At 44.0% G+C, this 21,792-nt stretch overlaps 1 protein-coding gene across 2 annotated transcripts in view; it reads left to right on the forward strand.

Moving 5' to 3' along the window:
* The window catches only part of Kdm1a (lysine demethylase 1A), a 60,879-nt gene extending 39,721 nt beyond the window's left edge, over window positions 1–21,158 (forward strand). For both annotated transcript variants that reach the window (XM_048350469.1, XM_048350470.1), the window contains 14 exons: window positions 958–1,064; window positions 2,381–2,462; window positions 4,075–4,169; window positions 9,730–9,872; window positions 10,218–10,308; window positions 11,891–12,025; window positions 12,470–12,543; window positions 13,334–13,445; window positions 15,840–15,972; window positions 17,473–17,660; window positions 18,199–18,313; window positions 18,947–19,074; window positions 19,717–19,863; window positions 20,719–21,158. In XM_048350469.1, coding sequence (XP_048206426.1) covers window positions 958–1,064; window positions 2,381–2,462; window positions 4,075–4,169; window positions 9,730–9,872; window positions 10,218–10,308; window positions 11,891–12,025; window positions 12,470–12,543; window positions 13,334–13,445; window positions 15,840–15,972; window positions 17,473–17,660; window positions 18,199–18,313; window positions 18,947–19,074; window positions 19,717–19,863; window positions 20,719–20,904 — 1,736 coding nt within the window. In that variant the 3' untranslated portion in view covers window positions 20,905–21,158. The remainder of the gene's footprint in view (window positions 1–957; window positions 1,065–2,380; window positions 2,463–4,074; window positions 4,170–9,729; window positions 9,873–10,217; window positions 10,309–11,890; window positions 12,026–12,469; window positions 12,544–13,333; window positions 13,446–15,839; window positions 15,973–17,472; window positions 17,661–18,198; window positions 18,314–18,946; window positions 19,075–19,716; window positions 19,864–20,718) is intronic.
* The last annotated feature ends 634 nt before the right edge of the window (window positions 21,159–21,792 follow it).

Genomic DNA, 21,792 nt, shown 5'->3' on the forward strand with positions numbered 1-21,792 from the left:
GTGGGTCAAGTGGTAGGGTGCTAGCCTTGAGCAAAAAGAAGCCAGGGACAGTGCTCAGGCCCTGAGTTCAAGCCCCAGGACTGGCAAAAAACAAAACAAAATGAAAAAATTTCAGAAGTGGAGCTATGGCTCAAATGGTAGAGCACCATCCTTGAACACAAGTTCAGGGACAATGCCCAGGCTCTGAGTTCAAGCCCCAGAACTGGCACATACGCTCCCTATCCACTTCACACACAAACACACAAAGGAAAGATGTCAGTTAGGCAGGTAAGAAGTTTGAGGTTTTTCTGTCACAGTTGCCTTTTTTTTTTTTTTTTAAAGTACTAGTTGTCTTGTTCATAGTGTTTGAATAATATCTACCAGAGGGTCTAAGAATTGATTCTTCAAACAGGAATATTCTCTGGGTGCCAGTGACCTATAAACCTAGCTACTCAGGATCTGAGAATCCAGGTTTGAAGCCAGTCTGGACAAACAAATCTCTGAAATTCTTATCTCCAATTAACCACCAAAAAGCCAGGAGTAAAACCGTGGCTCAAGTTATAGAGCAGTAGTCTTAAGCAAATAAAGCTAAAGGACAGCACCCAGGCCATGAGTTCAAGCCCCAATACCAGCATACCTACACAAAGAATGGAATTCTAATTTAAGAAATAAAAGTAAACCTTAAAGGAAATAGCTTTCACTCAGAATATGTCCTAGTATAGCTCTGAATTAAACAGTTCATTTGTTTGTAACATTACCATCACTTTCATGACTAAAGTCAGGAGAAACTAATTCTCTAGATAATATATTTGATTTATAAACATTCAATATCAAATTAAACTTTATACATTTAGGTATTTTATAAACAACTAAACTGCTTACTTTTAAGATGTTATACTAAGAAAATTTCATGAGTAAAAAGAGAAAAACGATAGCCAGATATTATAATAATGTTTGGTTGTTTATTTTTCCTTGTAGCTAAAAAGACAGGCAAAGTAATTATTATAGGCTCTGGGGTGTCTGGCTTGGCCGCAGCTCGACAACTGCAAAGCTTTGGAATGGATGTCACACTCCTGGAAGCCAGGGTAAAGGATTTACTTTGGTTTTACAGACTTTATCTGTCATGGATGAAGATTTTTCTTGGAAAAGGGGCTCAGTGCTGGGGGTTCATACTTGCTGGGAAAGTGTTCTTAGTACTCGACAACACCATGCCATTCTCTGGATAAAAGCATTTTAGACAATAATGTTTTGATAAGTTGTTATTGATGATTTATAGTTTGTAAGGTTTCAGTATATGTTTTGGGTGGATATTTTCAGTTCATTATTTCTTGCAAGGCAGCTCTTAAATAGGGGACCTACTTCTTGTAGGTGGCAGTTCTTCTCAGTGGTGGGTCATAGTCCATGCTCAATAGTTAAACAAAAGTAGTGATCTTGTAGGCCCTGATGAAACTGGGGCTCCCTTAATTATTAGTCAGAGAGAGCAACGGAAATATAAGCATAAAAAGGTGATGGCACAAAGTGGAAAAGTGAGCATCACATTAGGGTACATGGTGAAAAAGTTATGAATGATTTTTCAAATTTAATTAAAAAGCTCCTTGGGGGGTCTCACCCTATTTCAGAACAAACCAAAAATTGCACAGCCAATGGCAGTGATTAGGGACAAGAGTTAAACCATAGTGCTAGAAAGTTGGTTTTTAGCATTGGAATTTGTGAACATGTATTTCTCCCAAAGGTGGCCCTTGAGCAGTGCGCGCATGCGTGTGTGTGTGTGTGTGTGTGTGTATTGATAGGAGGATAGGGGGGTAGAGAGATACCAGTACCTTTCACTTACATATACCTGTGGCTGTTAATGTCTACCTCTTACATTTTGTTACTTTTCTTACCCTCAGTTCTGGTTAATGTTTATTTGCATATGGTGTCCACAGTACTGTTGATTGCACTCCATATAAACTGCAGACCAGCCTTTCTTTTTAAGTTAGGAAAGTATGCCAGAGGTATTACAGTTAAAATAGAATTGATGTGTCCACAGTACTGTTGATTGCACTCCATATAAACTGCAGACCAGCCTTTCTTTTTAAGTTAGGAAAGTATGCCAGAGGTATTATAGTTAAAATAGAATTGATGAGCCTGGGGCTGATGGAGCTCATGCCTGTGATCCTAGCTACTGTGGAGGCTGAGATCTGAGGATTGCTATTGGAAGCCAGCCTGAGCAGAAAAGTCCATGAGATTCTTCTCTCCAGTTAGCCACCAAGAATCAGAGGTGGAACTGGCTCAAGTGGTAGAGTGCTAGCCTTGAGCAAAAAAGCTCAGGGACAGCATCTAACCCCTGAGTGGAAGCTTCAGTATCTGCAACAAAAAAAGAGAATTGATGACTTTAGCTATTCCGTTTCTTAAAAAACAGGATCGAGTTGGAGGTCGAGTTGCTACATTTCGCAAAGGAAACTATGTAGCTGATCTTGGAGCCATGGTAGTAACAGGTCTTGGTAAGTAAGGTTTTAGCTTTATGGGTCAGTGCGTATGGACTGAAACTCCTAAGATTAAGTTTAATTTTAATTTTAGAGCTATTAAGTACAGTTTTTAAAATACCGATTAGGGTTTTGTTACTCTTATTTTCATTGGACAATAATGTAGGACCAGGGTTGTGAGAATCATGAAGAAAAATGATCCCTGGGGACAGGTGACTCGTGACTCATACCTGTAACCCTAGGTCTCAGGAGGCTGAGACCTGAGGATTGTGGTTTGAAGCCACCTTGGGCAGGAAAGTCCATGAGATTCTTAATCTCCAGTAAACTACTGAGAAAAAGCAGAAGTTGCACTGTGGCTCAAGTGGTAGAGTGCTAGCCTTGAGCAAAAAGGAAGCTCAGGGACAGAGCAAAGGCCCAAAGGACTAGCAAAAAGAAAAGAAAAGGGATCAATTTTGACTCACACTTATGGTCCAAGGTATGCCTGGTGAAGGCCTTTCAGACAGAGACCTGAGGTGTCATCACATGACAGTGCACTTCTGATTGCTTTTATCTAATAAATTCACCAGATTTAATCATGAAAATTCACCCTAGTGGCTTGATCCAATTCTCACCTTCTTCTAATGAGTTTAATTGTCTACTTCCTTAGTTAAGTATATTACACTGGGGACTAAACTCAGGCATGAGTTTTGAGTGGTCAAACCACAGCAGGTAATTTTTTTCTGTTAGAACACTGTAAATGGCCAAGTACTCACCCCGTGTAAAATTTAAATCATATGCATCTTTTGACCACAGGTATCCTTTTCCAGTTGTAGGAAATTGTTCTGAGAACTTCTATAGGAAATGCATTTCTGATATGGCTCTGTTTATAATGGTAGAACATTCAAAACCACAGATTTAAAGATTAAATTATTGTACATGACACCCATAAGCCAGTAAGAATTATGAAGTCCATAGTAACATGAAATGATGCCTACACTATATCGCTAAAATGAAAAGATGAAGACAACACATGGTCTGTAATTCTTTTGTGTATGTAATCTGTTACTTTATGGACTCTGTAACTTTATGGGATTACGTGTCTTTTTTTGGCTTATATGTTGCTATAATTCCACATATCCTAAATTGGGCTAAACTTGAACTAGTGCCTTTCACATCCTAGGCACTTACTATATCAGTGAGCTATATCCCCTACACTTGGGTTTTTCAAGATAGCTTAGGCTGGCTTTGAACTTGCTATCTAGCACAGACTGGCCTTAAACTCTTTTTTTTTTTTTTTGGCCAGTCCTGGGCCTTGGACTCAGGGCCTGAGCACTGTCCCTGGCTTCTTCCCGCTCAAGGCTAGCACTCTGCCACTTGAGCCACAGCGCCGCTTCTGGCCGTTTTCTGTATATGTGGTGCTGGGGAATCGAACCTAGGGCCTTGTGTATCCGAGGCAGGCACTCTTGCCACTAGGCTATATCCCCAGCCCTGGCCTTAAACTCTTAATGTTCTTGCTTGAGCCTCTGGAATGCTGGGATTACAGATAGGTGCCATTACACTCAAATAAGCATTTTTTATCCTGAGTAAAGATACTTTTACTTTGAAAATGTCCTTCTCATGGGTAAGCTGAACTTAATTGAATTTTTTATAGGTGGGAATCCCATGGCTGTAGTCAGCAAGCAAGTTAATATGGAACTAGCGAAGATCAAGCAAAAATGCCCACTTTATGAAGCCAATGGACAAGCTGTAAGTTGAAGCTGAACAAAGGTTTTCAAAATTTCTTTGTTTCAGTTGAAAATTTGTCAGCAATATGTGACTGATGAACGTAAAAATTACAAAAACTGAGAAATGGTATGACATTTTTCTGGGTTTCCTAACCCAAAGCTATGTAGGAAAGAATCATAGCATATGTGCAAATTTACATGTCCACTTAGGTATTTATCTTTAGACTTGTAATGAAGGCTAACTAGATAGGTAATCTTTTTATTTGGTTACTTATTGTGACCACTCCAAGAGACCTCTGAAATTTAAATGTAATTCTTCATTTCTTTGTGTTGTGCTTCCATTGTGTGCTTTAGCTTCACATGCTTCTCATGACTTTGTGTTTGTAGGCTCAAGTTTTGATGGGCTAATAAATAGCCACATAGTCGTACTTATGAAGATAGATGCATAGGTAGTAAGGCTCTGTTGGTCAAAGGTATAGGAGCTTGTTACAGTCAGTGTGACAGTGACATAACTGTGGATGGTCTAGGGCAGTGTCTAGTTTAGCCACTGTTTGATTGGCTTAGACTACCAAAGCCCTCATTTTGTAGGCCTGCCTGAAAGTCACAAGTTTGTATTTGCAGAAATTTTACCAACCCCAGCTGGTAGCTATGCTAGTAATTGTCACTGAGACACCATTATTTTCTTTAGACTTTTCTAAATGTAGAGCAGTTGTTTATTTTTCTTTCTTTTTTTTATCTGCCATGGAGATTGAACTCTGTGACTAGTCACTGTCCCTGAGCTTTTCAGTTCAAGGCTAGCATTCTACCACTTTGAACCACAGCACCACTTCTTATTTTTTTCTGATAGTTATTTGGAGGTACGAGTCTTGTGGACTTTTCTGCCAGCGTTGGCTTTGAACAGTGACCCTCAGATCTCAGCCTCTCCTGAGTTGCTAGGATTATGAGGGTGAGCCACTGGGTGCCCAGCTTTTTGGCTGTTTTCAAATGTAAAAGATCTCTGAAAATAGGGCTTAGTGGTAGAATGCTTGCCTAACATACATCTAGCATACATGAAGCCCTGGGTTCAGTTCCTCAGTACCACATAAACAGAAAAAGCCAGAAGTGGTGCTTGGCACAAGTGGTAGAGTGCTAGCCCTGAGCAAGAGAAGCTCAGGGACAGTGCCCAGGCCCTGAGTTCAAGCCCCAGGCCTGGCAAAAAATAAAAATCTCTTGCCTTTTTGTAATGATCTTAAGTTCCAAAATAATTTTACCTTTTTTATGTATAATACTGTAATAATACTTCCCTGAACTACACGTATTCATTTAACAACAACAACAAAAATGTGCTGAGCACCTCTACTCTATAATTAACTCTGCCAGAGTTAAATTACTTAGGCATGTTTGCACCTCTTCACCCACCCCAATAAATATGCTAAAAAACAATTCCGTTCTAAGGTGATAAGACAACAGTCTCCATTTATAATAACCATATTGTATTTTTTAGGATTACAGATATACTTGTCTTGTTGGAATTATAGCTGTATCTCATTTCCCTTGGTGTGTGGGAGTCCCACTGGGTCTTACCAGAGGGACTAGTCAGATGTTCTCCATCACCATAACTCTAGAAGTGCTCAGTTCAATGTGATAGATAGCAGTAGGGAGCAAGGAGGAGGTTAATGGGCCTTTTATAGCAAGGTTTGGCCCTTATCACATTTTTCAAAGTGTAATTCTTAAGAGTTTCTCAGTCTGTCTTAGAGTTTTCTGTACCTGGCACAGTGCTGTATGTAAATCTCAGCTGCTGAGTTTCTGAAATAAGATAGATGCCTATGCGTTTGAAGATTACAGAGCTTGTGCAGAGCTCTCCTTCTTTAGAGATTGCTTTCTGAGGTGTTTGGTGCCATATCCAGAAGGTTGTTTGGCTTTCCCTAAACTCATTGTACGTGGACTAGACACATAGGCTTGTCCTCCTGTGATCATGCTCAGGGATGCTTCATACAGTCTCCAGGAACAAAACAGAATTGAACCCATGTAGAAACAATGAGATTCGTCAGACCTCAGAATTTGAAAGGTACAGCTCAGGTTGGTAGTACATGCCTATAATTCTAATATATATGATAAGACCCTGTCTCCAAAAAAAATGTTTTATTATAATACCACACAAAAAAAATTGTAGGGCTGGGAATGTGGCCTAGTGGTAGAGTGCTTGCCTCGTATACATGAAGCCCTGGGTTCAATTCCTCAGCACCACGTATATAGAAAAAGCCAGAAGGGGCACTGTGGCTCAAGTATCAAGAGTGCTAGCCTTGAGCAAAAAGAAGCCAGGGACAGTGCTCAGGCCTTGAGTTCAAGCCCCAGGACTGGCAAAATAAATAAATAAAAATTATAAAGGTCCTATTTTTACCTGGCACTTTCATAGAGAAATAAATGGCTTTGAAAAGTCATAATCAGAATCTAGTTAAAGTAATAGTGTTTTTGTTTGCTTCTCTGATAGACAGCTCTGTATTATTGATACTTTCCCAAAAAGTACTCCTAATTTGCTCTTGCGTACTATTGTGTTGGAATGTGGAATCCGCCTGCCCTCTAGCCTGGATTGGGGTCCTTCTCATGGTTTTCATGGTTTATGGAGGTCTTTGCTCAGGATGCAATATAAGGACTAGTGTAAAGTAGAGTAAAATGAAAACAATTCCAACTGGGTTCAGAGATTTACCAGTATTTCAGTTCCCTAAAGTCGTTCAACTATATGGAGAAATAACAGAATCCAAGGGTTCTGACCAGGCTGAAGACATGACCCGAAACACACACAGTAGCAGTCATTTGCTTGAGTTCTTTTCAGTGTCTGGACATGTCAAGTCGATGATTTTTAGAGATGGACTCAAGCTTTAAACATATTTGAAAACACATGTTGGGTGTCTCTCTCGGTCATTATTGAAGAAGTAAGTTACCTGTCATTTTCTAAATATTCCTTTAATTTTGAATTAAAATTTTCAAGTTGATGGAAGAAGAATCAGGATTGGAAGCTAACATCCCCGTAGTTGCTTATCTAGGCAAAACCGTCTGGGGCCAGGCTCCTGATTGACCCGCACAGCCAGGCAAAGCGGAGCCTTGGTGTGAGAGGGCGTGGAGATGCAGCCCTGTCCTGGTGTCGGCAGCCAATCGAGGCACCTCCTTTTGAGTTCTGTTTGATTTTTTTGTTACTGTTCTGTGTTTTTCCATTCTTTTATTGAGTTTTGCTTTGTTCCACACTGCTTCCTGACACCCCTCCCATCCCACCTTTTTGAACTGCATTTCTTTTGGCCATTTCTACGCTTCAACTTCCCTGTTTTGGTCTGTACAGTCTGTGGTTGCAGCTTCTAAGCTACAGAATGCTTCTGTCATGCTATGTGTTTAAAGCCTTGATTTTACTGCTGTCATACAAAACTAAACTTGACGTGGCTGTTGGGCTGTTATTTACAGTTTATTTCTCTCTCTGCTGCACTGGTTAAAAGGACACTGTCAAGGTATTTTTTTCATAATTTTCCAAATCATTTTCTCCTCACTGTTTACAATAACCCATTCAAAGCTTGACACAGTTTCCTTTCAAAGATCCCTTCCATCCCACATTCACACTGGTTTGTTGTTGTAGAGTTGCGCCTATATGTTGGGCTGGTGCCATCAGAGTTTTTGTCATTGAAAGCGCATGTAAAACGTCAGTTGTTTTTTTTTGTGGGGAGTGTGGGCGGGAAAGGGGAAAGTGTAATGAATCCATCAGGCTGCTTAGAAAATAGAGGGAAGAAACAAAGGTCAATTTGGTCCCTGTAACCTTGACAGTGTCCCTTTAAATATTCCTCTACCACACACCCTAGACCCCAGTTATTGAGGCTTGAGTGCTGCATACCTCTTAGTATGGACGCCCCCATGCAACTGTCGTCCTCACCTCAGAGATTAAAGCTTGTCTGAAACAAGCAGTCCAGTTGGCACTGGAAGAGCTTTAATCGGGCCCGCCTGGATCTTGGCGTGCTGGCACATTCTGCTCTGCAGTGGAGGCAGGCAGGCGTCCAGGCCCTCATGCTGCTCTAGCGCCCTCTCTCTGTATATTCTAGAGGCCACCGACAGAAAGCACACTTCTGTGTTCCAGGAAAAGCAGTCTTACACTTCAGTTAGGATCATATAACAACATGGATTTTTGTAGAGCCAATGCAGGAGTTGCCCTGGAAGTTGGGAATTTCTGAGCAGAATCTGTTTTTCAGGTTATATCTGTCCAGTCATTGAGGAAGTGGTGAGACAGTGAGTGAGATTCCTGGCAGGGCCTCTTTCACCAGCTCCTGTACGTGCACTCAGAGTCACAGGGACAACATCCCCAGCCGTGGAGTGGAATGGATAGGCCCACAGTGGATTGCTCTAATATAAATAGCACTGGGAATCCAAAGTCTGATTCTCTGCCTTAGCTCTCCACATAAATCACAAAGGTCCTGGGAGTTTAGATTTTCTTAAGGGTAAAGGTGATTCTCTCATTCACAGTGATAGCATTTTCTCTCATGTGGATTTAGTCTTTCAAACTGAGGCCCTCTTCCCTTTGTCTTTGCATTTCGGGTTGCACACACAGCTCATCTCCTAGACTTACCGTGTGACAGGTGAGGGACAGGATAGTTCTTTTCATCTGTTCAGTTGCAAGGACAAAAATAGAGCGGGGGGAGGCGGGGGCTGAATCTTGCTGTGATGATCTTGTCAGCAGGTAGTTTCCTCTCATCACAAAAGGTTGCTCCTCATCCAGATTAGTGTTTTGCTTCCTTGCCACTGATTTTATGATGATTGCAAAGTGAAATTCCATGTTTTTTGAATCTTGCTTCCCAGTCATTTCCCATCTTACAGAAATTGATGCTTTCTTGAGGCCTGCATTTTCCTTCCCTCACTGCTGACATGGATTCAGCATAAGACTGCAGATTGCTTTGAGGCCTTAGAGTAAGTAGTAGCTGAGGGGTGGTGTCAACTAACAGATGGTAGAGGAAGGTAAGGCACAGTCTGGCCTAGGTCTTGATTTCCTTTCTGGTACCTCAGTTACTTATAGTCCAAGAACTTTGATGTTCAAGTTATCAGTGCCAGAAAAAGCTACTCTGCCAAAGAATAGCATCTTGGTACACACAAAGGTGTTGCTCTGAACTTCCTTCCTCTTGAAACTCTTATCATCTTTGAGGGGAGCCACTCACTTGGGCTTCTTCTTTTCCTATCCTGTCCTTATTCCGCAGGTCCTCAGGTATGTGAGCGAAGTTTTTGTTCTCTGGGACTTCTCTAGTGTGTGTTTGCATGTCAGCTCAGCTCAGTGCATGTCGGCTCAGTACACCTCGTGCTCCATGTAGCTTCAGTTAGCGCCAGTGTAAATCGTGTGGCTGTTACCACAGGTGGAGCCTCAGCTCTGTGGGAGAAGAGGGAGGAATCGGCTAGAACATTCCATATCTCATTTAAATGGACTTAACCACTTCATAGAAAGGAAAACCAAATCATTGTCCTCAAAGGTTTTCCCTCTGAGATGCATATTTTGACTTCTTAAAACCGCAAAGCATTCGTGTCTTCATGGATGGCTGTGTTTAGTTTTATAAGGACCAACTCTGCTATACTTGGATTTTCAGGTTCCTAAAGAGAAAGATGAAATGGTAGAGCAAGAATTTAACCGGTTGCTAGAAGCCACATCTTACCTTAGTCATCAGCTAGACTTCAATGTCCTCAATAATAAACCTGTGTCCTTGGGCCAGGCACTGGAAGTTGTCATTCAGTAAGTACTCTTTGCTCATTATGTAGTGAAATCCATTTACAGATTTACTATTTTGTTTTCAATAAACCTTGTTTGAACTAGTTTCTACTTATTTTCGCGTGAAAATGCTTAAAAAGGAAATGCGTTTAAAAAGGAGATGCATTTAATGTAATTACAGAGTTCTTTATAGTCCCTCTGAGTTCTAAAATGCACTGCATTTATGGCATTATTAATGTATTTAACATAGCCTAGAGAACAGTTTGTCACCAGCTAACTTCCTTGTTCTCCATGCTCCTTTGTGCCTTGATGCCCTTAAATGTGTTAGCTGCAAAAATGACTCCAGCTGGAGTGCATGTTGTCTTGTAGGCTACAAGAAAAGCATGTCAAAGATGAGCAGATTGAACACTGGAAGAAGATAGTGAAAACTCAGGAAGAGCTGAAAGAACTTCTTAATAAGGTGCAATTTGATATATTTTTTCTTCATAGCTAAAGAGACTTCGAATAGGAGGGAAAGTCTCATTTAGAAATGTTAAAAGCATGGCTTGTATTTGTCTCCATGAGGACTGCATACCTGGGTCTAATTGTACTTAACATAATAGCCAGTGTTGCTAGAGGAAATTGATCTTTCCTCCATCTGTTTAGCACTCATCACAGTCTTCAGAGTCCTAGGGTTGGATGAAGATCACTTGTATTGGGGCCAAGTACTCAATAATGCAGACTAACAAACCAGAGCCAGCTTTTCCCATAATTATTTCTCATGAAAATGGTAACTATTTTTCAACAGTACCACCTCCATTTCCCAGCTGACCCTTCTCTACCACAACCCCAGGTTAGGGTGGAGAGGCTAGAGAGTAGTTCAGAGGACTTGCTGCAATCCCTGGGTGTGCCTTGTGAGGGGCTCTTGCCTTGCTCTCTCGCTCTCTCCTCTCCTTACCCGGCCAAGTAGAAGGTGCAGCTCGCCTCCTGCAGGGCCTGTGGTGGCGAATCAGTGAGGAAGGGGTAGAGGACCACCAACTGGTGGGACACGTGCCTGGGGAAAACAGAAGCTTCTCAAAAGAAGTTTCTGTTTAATTCTTCAAAATTAATTCTAGCTGGGCACCAGTGGCTCATATAATCCTATTCAAGAGGCTGAGATCTGAGGATCATGGTTCCAAGCCAGCCAGTGGCGCTGAAGCTTAATGTGGTAGAGCACTAGCCTTGAGCAAAAAGAACTCAGGGACAGGACCTAGGTCCTGAGTTCAAGCCCTGCAACCAAAAAAAACCCCAACCCTATTTAAATACTTTTTATTTTCCACATTAAAAAACAATGTGTGAGCTGGGCCCCAGTGGCTCACACCTGTGATCTTATCTACACAGGAGGCTGAGATCTGAAGTTTGAGGTTCAGAGCCAACCCACGCAGAAAAGTCCATGAGACTTATCTCCAGTGAACCACCAAAAAGGTCAAAGATAGTGCGCAGGCTCTGAGTTCAAACCCCAGGGGACACACACGCACGCACGCACGCACGCACGTACGCATGCACGCACACGCACATGCACGGAAAAAAGAGACGTGTTTGATAGGTGATGTGGCTAAACCTCTTTGCCTCTCCACATTACCTCTGTGGTTCCCCAGTCTTGTCACAGCTTCCTGGTTTGGCTCGGATGATTGAGTTTGACTTGCCATGCCATCATTACACGTTGGCTTCAGCGCCCTGTTTGGACATCAAAGCCTCACAGAATGTCTAGTTTCAGAGATTTCAGCCCATTGTTCCTGGCCCGTGGTAAACCAGAACATAGCAGCAGGAGTCGGAGAAGAAGGCAGCTCTTGTGGCAAACAACTCATAGACTCACCAGTACTTTTTTAAAAAATGAATATTCTTGCCCTTTCACAAGTGCTTCATTCTTGTTTCTCAAGTGCCCTAATGCAGAGAAGGTATTTGAGCTTTCCAAGGACTTCACCCAGTAATTTAGAGCAGGAGCCAAAGACAAGGGTATGTGTTATTTGGGGATAGAATTCCATTGCAATTTGGAATAGTAAATTTGTACTTTTCCCTCTTAGATGGTAAATTTGAAAGAGAAAATTAAAGAGCTCCATCAGCAATATAAAGAAGCCTCTGAAGTGAAGCCTCCCAGAGATATCACTGCCGAGTTCCTAGTGAAAAGCAAGCACCGGGACCTGACTGCCCTGTGCAAGGTGGGTTGTGACACGTGCCTACAGCACAGATGGGGGAAGCTCAGAGGGCCTGGTACCAGCCAGTCACAGGTGCCACATAACCATAGGCGCGCAGAGCTAGCTTCAATCCCTAATTTGTGTCTCCATCACAAGTTAGGCATTGATAAATCCTAACTTGTAAACTAGTTGTGAAGCTTAAATAAAATTCTGTCTCTGCGTGCTTATTCTAGCACTTGAGCCATGATAAATCCTCATACAAATGGTAGTTATTTTTTATCTGTACTTTGAGTATGTGTCAGCTTTAATTTCATCCTTGTATTCTAGAATCTCCCTCCTCCCGCACCTTAGCCAGGCTTGTAGCTTGTCTGTCCCCAGGATAGGAATCCCTGCTCTAGATAATAAATAAGCTGCACAGATCATTGCATCTTATGGAATAAATTCTCTTAATTTTTAAAATCTTACCAGGAGTATGATGAATTAGCTGAAACACAAGGAAAGCTAGAAGAAAAACTTCAAGAATTGGAAGCTAATCCCCCAAGGTATGGAAAACCAGAGAGATAGCTTTGTTCTTTTTGTGTTAAATTTAAATGGAAAATTATAAAACACAGCTTTTATTTATATTCTGTGAGTATCTTTAAATTATTTGGGTTCGATTCCTCAGCACCACATATATAGAAAAGGCCAGAATTGGCGCTATATAGCTCAAGTGGCAGAGTGCTAGCCTTGAGCATAAAGAAGCCAGGGACAGTGCTCAGGCCCTGACTTCAAGCCCCAGGACTGGCAAATAAATACATACATACATACATACATACATACATACATACATACATACATAATCCTAATTTTTAGGACTGGAAACACATTATGTTCATTGGAGTTCAGGAGGTAACAGATGTTCTGTGTGTGCCTGTCCTTCATTGTGTCATCAGAGACACTGTTCCCCCTCATAATTAAATCCATGCTTTACTTAAAATAGAAGACAGGAAGTGGTGCTGTGCTCAGAATTGGTAGAGCCACTAGCCTTGCGTTCCCCAGCCCCAAGATCAAGCCCCAGAACTATCAAATAAAACGAAATAGAAGAGAGAATTTCACAGAAACTTTTTATTTTCCAACAAGTGAAGCCCCAACTATAATTTGTTTTCCTGACTGAGGTGAGATTAGCACTGCCCTCGGCGCTAGGCAGGAAACGGTATTCGTCTACTTTGTGACTTCTGGTGTTTCCACATGAGGCACAGTCCTCATGCCTGACTTATTCCAGTGTTCCAGCTCATTGACAATAGCAGTAATGCTTTTTGTTAACCCTGTACTTTCTTGTTCTTATTTTTTCAGTGATGTGTATCTCTCATCAAGAGACAGACAAATACTTGATTGGCATTTTGCAAATCTTGAATTTGCTAATGCCACACCTCTTTCTACCCTCTCCCTCAAACATTGGGATCAGGTAAAATGCCTTTATCACTTACCATTTACACACACCTGAGAGAGCTTTTAAGAGAAACTCGTGTGTGTGTGTGTGTGTGTGTGTGCATGTTGTTAGAAGATACTGTCCACTGTATATAAGAAACTTACCCATTTTAAGTAGACAAATGATTTGCCAAACTTAGGAGTCACTACTGAAGTCAGGACAATAGAGCATTTCCATCATCCTTAAGTTTTCTCTTTCTCCTTTGCAATGAACCCCTCGAGCTTTGGCTCCTAGCACAATAATTTTGTTCATTCTGCAGTTTCATTATTGGTTGAACTATACAGTATGTAGCCTTCTGCGTGTGACTGGCCCACTCAGCACAAAGCGTGTATAATGTCAGTGTGTTGTAGATTGCTTATCCATACAAATGGATAAGCAAATGGATAAACAGTTGTTTCTGGTTTTTTAGCTAGTAATGACGTTACTAGAATGTTTATGCCTTGTGTGAATACCTTGGAGTAGAATTGCTAGATTTTATGGAAAGCAGATTTTAAATTGCATTCATTTGCTTCACTTCCCCACCAAAACATGGTAGTAAAATGTTAGCCATGCCAGCAGGTGGAGCAGGGCGTACGTCTTTCTGGTGGGGTGCTGGACTCCTCTCCTATATGCTCACTGGTCTTATGGGATCTTGTGGATATGAAAATGTCTCTTCACACTTCTGCCAATTAAAAAAAAAAAATCTAGTTGTAGCTGGGCACCAGTGACTCAGGCCTGTAATCCTACTCTATAGACAGATCTGAGAATTGAAGTTCAAAGCCAGCCTAAGTAGACAATCCAATAGACTGTTAAAACTGGAGTGGAGGGCTGGGGATATGGCCTAGTGGCAAGAGTGCTCGCCTCGTATACAGGAGGTCCTAGGTTCAATTCCAGCACCACGTATACAGAAAATGGCCAGAAGTGGCGCTGTGGCTCAAGTGGCAGAGTGCTGGCCTTGAGCAAAAACAAGCCAGGGACAGTGCTCAGGCCTTGAGTCCAAACCCAGGACTGGCCAAAAAAACAAAAAAACCAAAACAAAACTGGAGTGGAGGTATAGGTCAAGTAGTAGAGTGCCAGCCTTGAGCAGAAAAGGCCAAGCAAGAATGCAAGGCCCTAAGTTCAAGCTCCAATACAGGCTCCAAAAAAGAAAAACAATTTAATCTGTAAAGAGCTCATTAAATCCTTTAAATTCTGGCCACAAGTTATTTGTTATATTTATATAATACAAAAATTTTCTTGCTGGGTTAGGGTGTGGTTCAAGTGGTAGAGTTACAACCGAGACAGCTGTAAGACCCTGAGATGAAACTCCTGGTACTAGGGGGAAAAAAAAAGTTTCTTTATAGAAAAATGTACAGTAAATTGAAATGAATTAAGATGATTGCGGGGGAGAGGGATTCTTAATTTCCAGCCCAAATGTTACTTATCTTTGGCCTCCCTTCGTAATCCTGGGTTGCTTTCACCTAGTTGAGCCAACTTTAATTTTGGAAATTTTCTTCAACTTCAGAATCTGTAAGTTTAAAGAATAAAAACAGATGTTGCTCTTAGGTAAATGAAATGTAATTAGGACAGTGGATCTGCTATTGTAACAAATGTCTTAATGCTTTCTGACCATCCATGTTTCCATACCCCTCCCTTAAGCAGCACGGATTTATGTGGTACTGTGCTGATGAACGCTTCCGGGAAAACAAAAGTCCTTGATAATCCCACTTCCCATAGAGGAGGAGTTGAATTGTGAATGAGAATTCTTTTTATTGCTTTCTACAAGCTTGGGGTTTGCTTTTTGTTTTGTTTGGTAGAATTAATGTTTGAACTCAAGGCCTCAAACTTCCCAGTCAGTTCATTCTACTGTGGAACCACACTGTTAGCTTTCTTTTTTTTTTTTTGCACTGATTATTATTCATTTTTGGTTTCAGGCCATTATTGGAATTTAAATTCAGTCTGCATTTCTAGCCCTTCTCTTTTGCAAGTTATTTGAAAGTTAGAACCTGTCATACTTTGCAGGCTGGCTTCAAACTGAGACCCTCTCGAGTTCGGCCTCCTAAGTTTCTAGCTAGGATATAGGGTTGAGCCACCCAGGCCTGTCAACCGATTATTTTTGAGAAAAGGTCTTGCCTCCCATCCAGATGTGTGCCTCTTTTATGCTTATAAAAATAAGCAACTTTTCCTATTGTACCTGGGATTGATTGGGTGAATGCCACCATATCCAACTGTGGCCCGAGAAGGAGGTCTTGAAACTTGTGTTCAGGCTGTCCTCAAACTCCAATCCTCATGTCATCTGAAAAGCTCTGAGTGCAGGCGTGAGTCACCACGGCGCCCGGCTAAGCTTATGTTTTTCCAGCTCAGTGCAGACTGCATAGGTGAGTGTGGCAATGGACCCTTTTCTTTCTTTAGGATGACGACTTTGAATTTACTGGCAGCCACCTGACAGTGAGGAATGGGTATTCGTGTGTGCCTGTGGCTTTGGCTGAAGGCCTAGATATTAAGCTGAATACAGCAGTTCGACAGGTGCGCTACACCGCTTCAGGTATGTGAACACTGCACAGGTAAGGCAGAGCCCCTCCCCTGACACTCTGGCCTTTTCTTCAGTAAGGCTGCAGCAAGACTTTGAGGAATAGTTCCTTGTCATGCATTAGATAAAGCGTAGCTCCTAAGTAAAAAGATTGGGCTCATGGAGGTTTTATAAATGAAAAAATTAAGGCCTTAGTGCTTTCAGCTTGTGTGTATAGTAGTATAGGGTTAAAGTAACAGCCAGTAGGTATGGATCTAATTTTGCTAAGTAATACTCAAATCCCAGGAGGTAAGGTCCTTGCACTCCAGTTGGGCCACCCCTGATTCTTTGCCTGTTCTGGGCTTTTCTTCAAAGGGACACTTTAGGCTGGTTCCTAGTTGACTGCTCCAGTTGATTCAAGGCAGCCTTGTCCCATGCTTCCCATCGGGATAGCTCCATCCTCATTGCCATGCTCAGTAGTGCAGAGGAGCTGTGGTCCGCTCACTCGAGCTGACAGTGTTGAATGTGGGAGGTCGATGCATGAGGACGGCTGGTCGCCTCCCCCGCTGAGGCTCGGGCTGCCAGGCATGGAGGCAGGGGTGCCAACCTGGATTCCGCAGCCCCTTCTGTAGAGTTGCCGCCACCACCGAAACCGTTTGCCATTTCCTTTTCTCAGCAAGGCAGCTCCTGGCTGATGGTGTTGGTCTTCCGCCCTTAGCAGGCAGTGGAGAACAGTGAGGATAACCGGGTCATGTCCCCAAGTCTGCAGCCACCAGAAATGGCCATGTACTGAGCCCACACACATCTCCAAGTAGTTTGGTAGTGTGTTAGATGTATACAGCTAGGTAAGCATTCGTTTGTGATGAAGTCAGTGTCTTCACTTCTGAGGCCTTGAGCTCACTCTGACAGCTCAGCCCCGTGGTGCATTCTTAAGGAGGCCGTGCTGTGTGGTCTGCGCCAGGCCTCAGGACCTGTTCATGTCATCCCTGAGCAGCTAGTCTGTGGGGAGGCTCTGGCTGGGGCACTTCACTCTTGATGTTGCTCTAAGTTACCTAACACTTGGCGAGCAGCAAGGACTTAGCACACTATGGCCTTTGTCCCTGGCATTATAACTTGTGTAGCCTTACACTCAGTTCTCCTGGGGACTTTTTTTTTTTTTTTTTTTTTTTTGCAGGGCCAGTCCTGAGGCTTAAACTCAGGGCTTTTACGCACTGCCCCTGAGCTTTTGTGCTCAAGGCCAACACTTGAGCCACAGCTCCACTTCCAGCTTTTGGGTGCTTAGAGATAAGTCTCACAGACTTTCCTGCCCAGGCTGGCTTCAAACCATGATTCTCAGATCTCAGCTTCCTGAGTAGCTAGGATAACAGGTGTGAGCGCCCAGATGTTTTCTTACCTGAAAGGGAAATAGTACCTCACTCAGACAGCCAGGCATAAACTACTAGAAGAAATTCCTGTCGACTTAGTGCACTCAGTGCTCTCTGCCCTTCATTCCACGTCAGCACCAATAATCAAGTGTCTTCCCACCACCCTCTCCAGGCTGTGAAGTGATCGCTGTGAATACGCGCTCCACCAGTCAAACCTTTATTTATAAGTGCGACGCAGTTCTCTGTACCCTCCCCCTGGGGGTGTTGAAGCAGCAGCCACCAGCCGTTCAGTTTGTGCCACCTCTTCCTGAGTGGAAAACGTCTGCAGTCCAAAGAATGGGATTTGGCAACCTGAACAAGGTGACGTGCTCTACCTCTTCCTTACCCCCCCCCCCCCCCCCGTGCCCTCCTCACCCGCAGACCCAGCCTGGCCTTCATGCAGCTGCGCTGGCCTGTGCTCTCAGCCATCCAGGATCCCAGGCATAGGCCTAGCAGTTCGGATGCTCCACACATGTTCACTTCAAAAAAACCAAACCTGGGCTGGGGATATAGCCTAGTGGCAAGAGTGCCTGCCTCGGATACACGAGGCCCTAGGTTCGATTCCCCAGCACCACATATACAGAAAACGGCCAGAAGCGGCGCTGTGGCTCAAGTGGCAGAGTGCTAGCCTTGAGCAAAAGGAAGCCAGGGACAGTGCTCAGGCCCTGAGTCCAAGGCCCAGGACTGGCCAAAAAAAAAAAACCCAAACCTACCAAATGAGAGCCAAAAATGTCATCCCAAAGAATATATTCACTAGACCAATTTCTGGCTGTTTCAAGAAGTCAGTTGGGGGTGGTAGCAGTCCAAGGAGCCGCATTAGGACACCCCGCACCGCTCACGCCCTCCCTTCTCACGACAGGTGGTGCTGTGTTTTGACCGAGTGTTCTGGGACCCTAGTGTTAATCTGTTCGGGCATGTTGGCAGCACAACCGCCAGCAGGGGCGAACTCTTTCTCTTCTGGAACTTGTACAAAGGTAACCACTTCCTAGTTTGCATTATCCTTATAGAAATGTAAGAGGAGTAGGATTTTCTCAAGTATGTATATCTTAATTTTTCATTAACTCAATGCAACTTCTAAAATCCCTTTGTAGTATCTAGAGCACACACACACAGTCACATCCACTGGGAGGGACAGGCTGAGGGACGCTTTCTAGAAGTGGGGGTATTCTCGTTCTCAGACTGTCACTTGCCCTGGAACTTTCAATCACTTCCCTTCCAATTGTAGTTTCGCATCCTTGTCCTGTTCAGTTATCCTTTTGTCATTGGACTGTTCTTAATTCTACATTCCACCTCACTCCAAGAAAAGAACGTGACCTGGACGCCGCCCAGGGCGCACCCTTCAGCGCCAGGCCCCAGCCTGGGTGTGCCCTGGACGGGACAGCAAGGCTGAGTCGCTGACCCGCCTTAGCTCCGCCGCCTCCATCACTCCTGCCTGAGGTGGATGAAGAGCGTTCACAGCGGAGCATGCCCTGGACTGGTCAGCAAGGCCTGTTCCTGGGAGAGTTCAGAAACTGTTTCCCCCATGTTAGGTTTCACAGGACGGAACTGTGGCTCAGTGGGTTCTGAAAATCTGGAGAAAAACTCTGGCTCATCCTTTGTCTCCCCAGCTCCCATCCTGTTAGCCCTGGTGGCGGGAGAAGCTGCAGGCATCATGGAGAACATAAGCGATGATGTGATTGTTGGCCGGTGCCTGGCCATTCTCAAAGGGATTTTTGGTAGCAGTGCCGTGCCCCAGGTAAGGTGGGGCACAAGCAGGAATCTGGCTTCCTACTAAACCAGTGTGTGGCTTATTTGACATGCTTGCAGCCTGAGTTCGTGCTGGGTGTATTGAATTCTCATGTTTAGAACTCGTCCCCTCCAGCATGTGGCGCATGCCTGTCGTCCCGACTGCTGGGGAGGCGAAGGCAGGAGGATATGAAGGATACGTGGTCCCAGGCTGGCTCCAGGCCAAAAAAAGTGAGCCTACCTGAAAAAGCAAAACAGGGCAGGGCATGGGCACAGCAGAGTGCCCACGAGACCTCGAGGTCAAACCCAGTACCCAGCAAGTGGGAATAAAACCCTCCAGACAGGAGCTGGACCATTGTGAGCTGCACTTGGCAAGTTACCCGTCCTTTTAGTGGCTCTGAAGAGAATCTCAGATTTTTTTAAGTCGTCTAGCCTTGGAAGGAGACATGAAGGTTCCATGTGAATTTATAGGATAATAAAGGTCAAGCTTGCTGTATCTCTAGGTTCATATACAAGGAGGCCCGAGGGTGTCTGGTCTTTCTTGGCTCAGTGTGTGGTTAAGTGGCATCTATCACGTGCCTCCCAGGTCGCTCTGTCTGCCCCTCACCTGCCCTGGTGTCAGTAATGACTTCATTCCTGGTCTTTCCTTTAGCCCAAGGAAACTGTGGTGTCTCGTTGGCGCGCTGACCCCTGGGCCCGGGGCTCCTATTCCTATGTAGCTGCGGGATCATCGGGAAATGACTATGATTTAATGGCCCAGCCAATCACTCCTGGTCCCTCAATTCCAGGTGCCCCACAGGTAAGAAACCAGAAACCGTCTAGGCCTGTTTGGAAATCTGTTTTAAGATTTGGTCATTCTAGTGGGGCTGGGGATATGGCCTAGTGGCAAGAGTGCTTGTCTCGTATACATGAGGCCCTGGGTTCAATTACCGACCACCACATATACAGAAAATGGCCAGAAGTGGCGCTGTGGCTCAAGCGGCAGAGTGCTAGCCTTGAGCAAAAAGAAGCCAGGGACAGTGCTCAGGCCCTGAGTCCAAGCCCCAGGACTGGCCAAAAAAATAGATTTGGTCATTCTATCATTAGATTTCTCAGACAAACCAGGAGCCATATTTATGTTCTAGTTGGGCTTTGTGAATCTAGCCAGTCTAAATTCAAGTCAGTAACTTAATTTTTTACCTAAAGAAAAGTCTTTTTGTAGTGGCTCAGAATTGCTAGAGGCCCACCTGCAGGGCGCACCCCCAAGGGGCTGCCCGGGTCTTCATCTAGACTCTGCCAAAATGCAGTCAGGGTTCCTCCACACCCAAGGGGTGAACAGGTAGGCACAGTACTCCCCCCACCGCCAGCCAGTAAGGCCCACAGTGTGAATTGAGATCAGTAAACTGCTGAAGAGGCACTGGTGCACTTCCCCAACTGAGCTAGGCTGTTCATTGTCTCCTTTTTACTGTGAACTTGAGGAAAATGCTTTCTGGCAAGATGTTGGTAGAATGCAGGAACAGTAATGTGAGGGCGGAGCCCTTGAGTCCATAGGAATTGGTGACTTAAACCCAAGAATGAGCGGAGGGCGGCTCAGGTGGTCAAGCTGGAGGATGAGCAATCCCACTACTGCAGAAAACCCATCCACCTGCTGCTTTCCATCTATTTCCTGATACAGCCAATCCCACGACTCTTCTTTGCGGGAGAACATACAATCCGGAACTACCCAGCCACAGTCCACGGTGCTCTCCTGAGTGGGCTTCGAGAAGCAGGAAGGATTGCAGACCAGTTTCTGGGAGCCATGTACACCCTGCCTCGCCAGGCCACACCAGGCGTCCCTGCCCAGCAGTCCCCCAGCATGTGAGGCCGCTGAGCTGCAAGGAGGCAGCAGAACTCCTAGCAATGCTAGACCCCCAGAATCTGCCCGGACCTGGGGCTCACCAGCAGCCGACAGGCTCCTTGGATGGGCAGCACAGGGAAGAACGTGTCCATTCATTTGGAATTGTGTTTATAGAGACAAGCAAATTCTTTAAGATATCTTAGTCTCCTGATGTTTGGTTGGTTCTGTTTATGTTTTTTTTAATATATATTTTGAGAATAAAACTTCATATAAATTTGTCTTGTTTTCTTTGGGTTGAGTGGTTACTTCTTTGAGAATGCAAGTTTTACCTCATAACAATAATAATATGCACATTTTCTCCATGTTTAAATTAGGAAACCTTACCCAAAAAAAGGCCAGGCTGGTGGCTCAGGCCTGTGGTCCTAGCTACTCAAGAGGCTGACATCTGAGGGTCATCGTTCAAAGCCAGCCAAGGCAGGAAAGTCTGTAAGACTTTTATCTCCAATGAACCACCAGAAAACAGGAAGTGGCGCTGTGGCGCAAAGTGGTAGAGCACTAGCCTTGAGTTGAAGAGCTCAGGGGCAGCGCCTAGGCCCAGAATTAAGCCCTACAACAAAAAAAAAAAGAGTAGGAGCATAGCTCTAAGACTCCCTTGCTTGACTTTTCCGCTGAGATTGACGTGTGCCAGGAATGTACCTGGAAACCTTGGAGTTTTCAAGATAAAACTCCTCAAGCTGGACACTGGTGTCTTACACCTCTAATTCTATTTGGGACACTTGAGATCCAAGGATCATGGTCAAAACCAGCCTGGGCAGGAAAGTTTGTGAGATCCAGTTAACCACCAGAAATGGCACTGTGACTCAAACAGGTATCATGCTAGCCTTGAGCAAAAGAGCACAGGACAGCACCCAG

Source organism: Perognathus longimembris, chromosome 7 (genome assembly GCF_023159225.1).
Source record: "Perognathus longimembris pacificus isolate PPM17 chromosome 7, ASM2315922v1, whole genome shotgun sequence".
Lineage (NCBI taxonomy): Eukaryota > Metazoa > Chordata > Mammalia > Rodentia > Heteromyidae > Perognathus > Perognathus longimembris.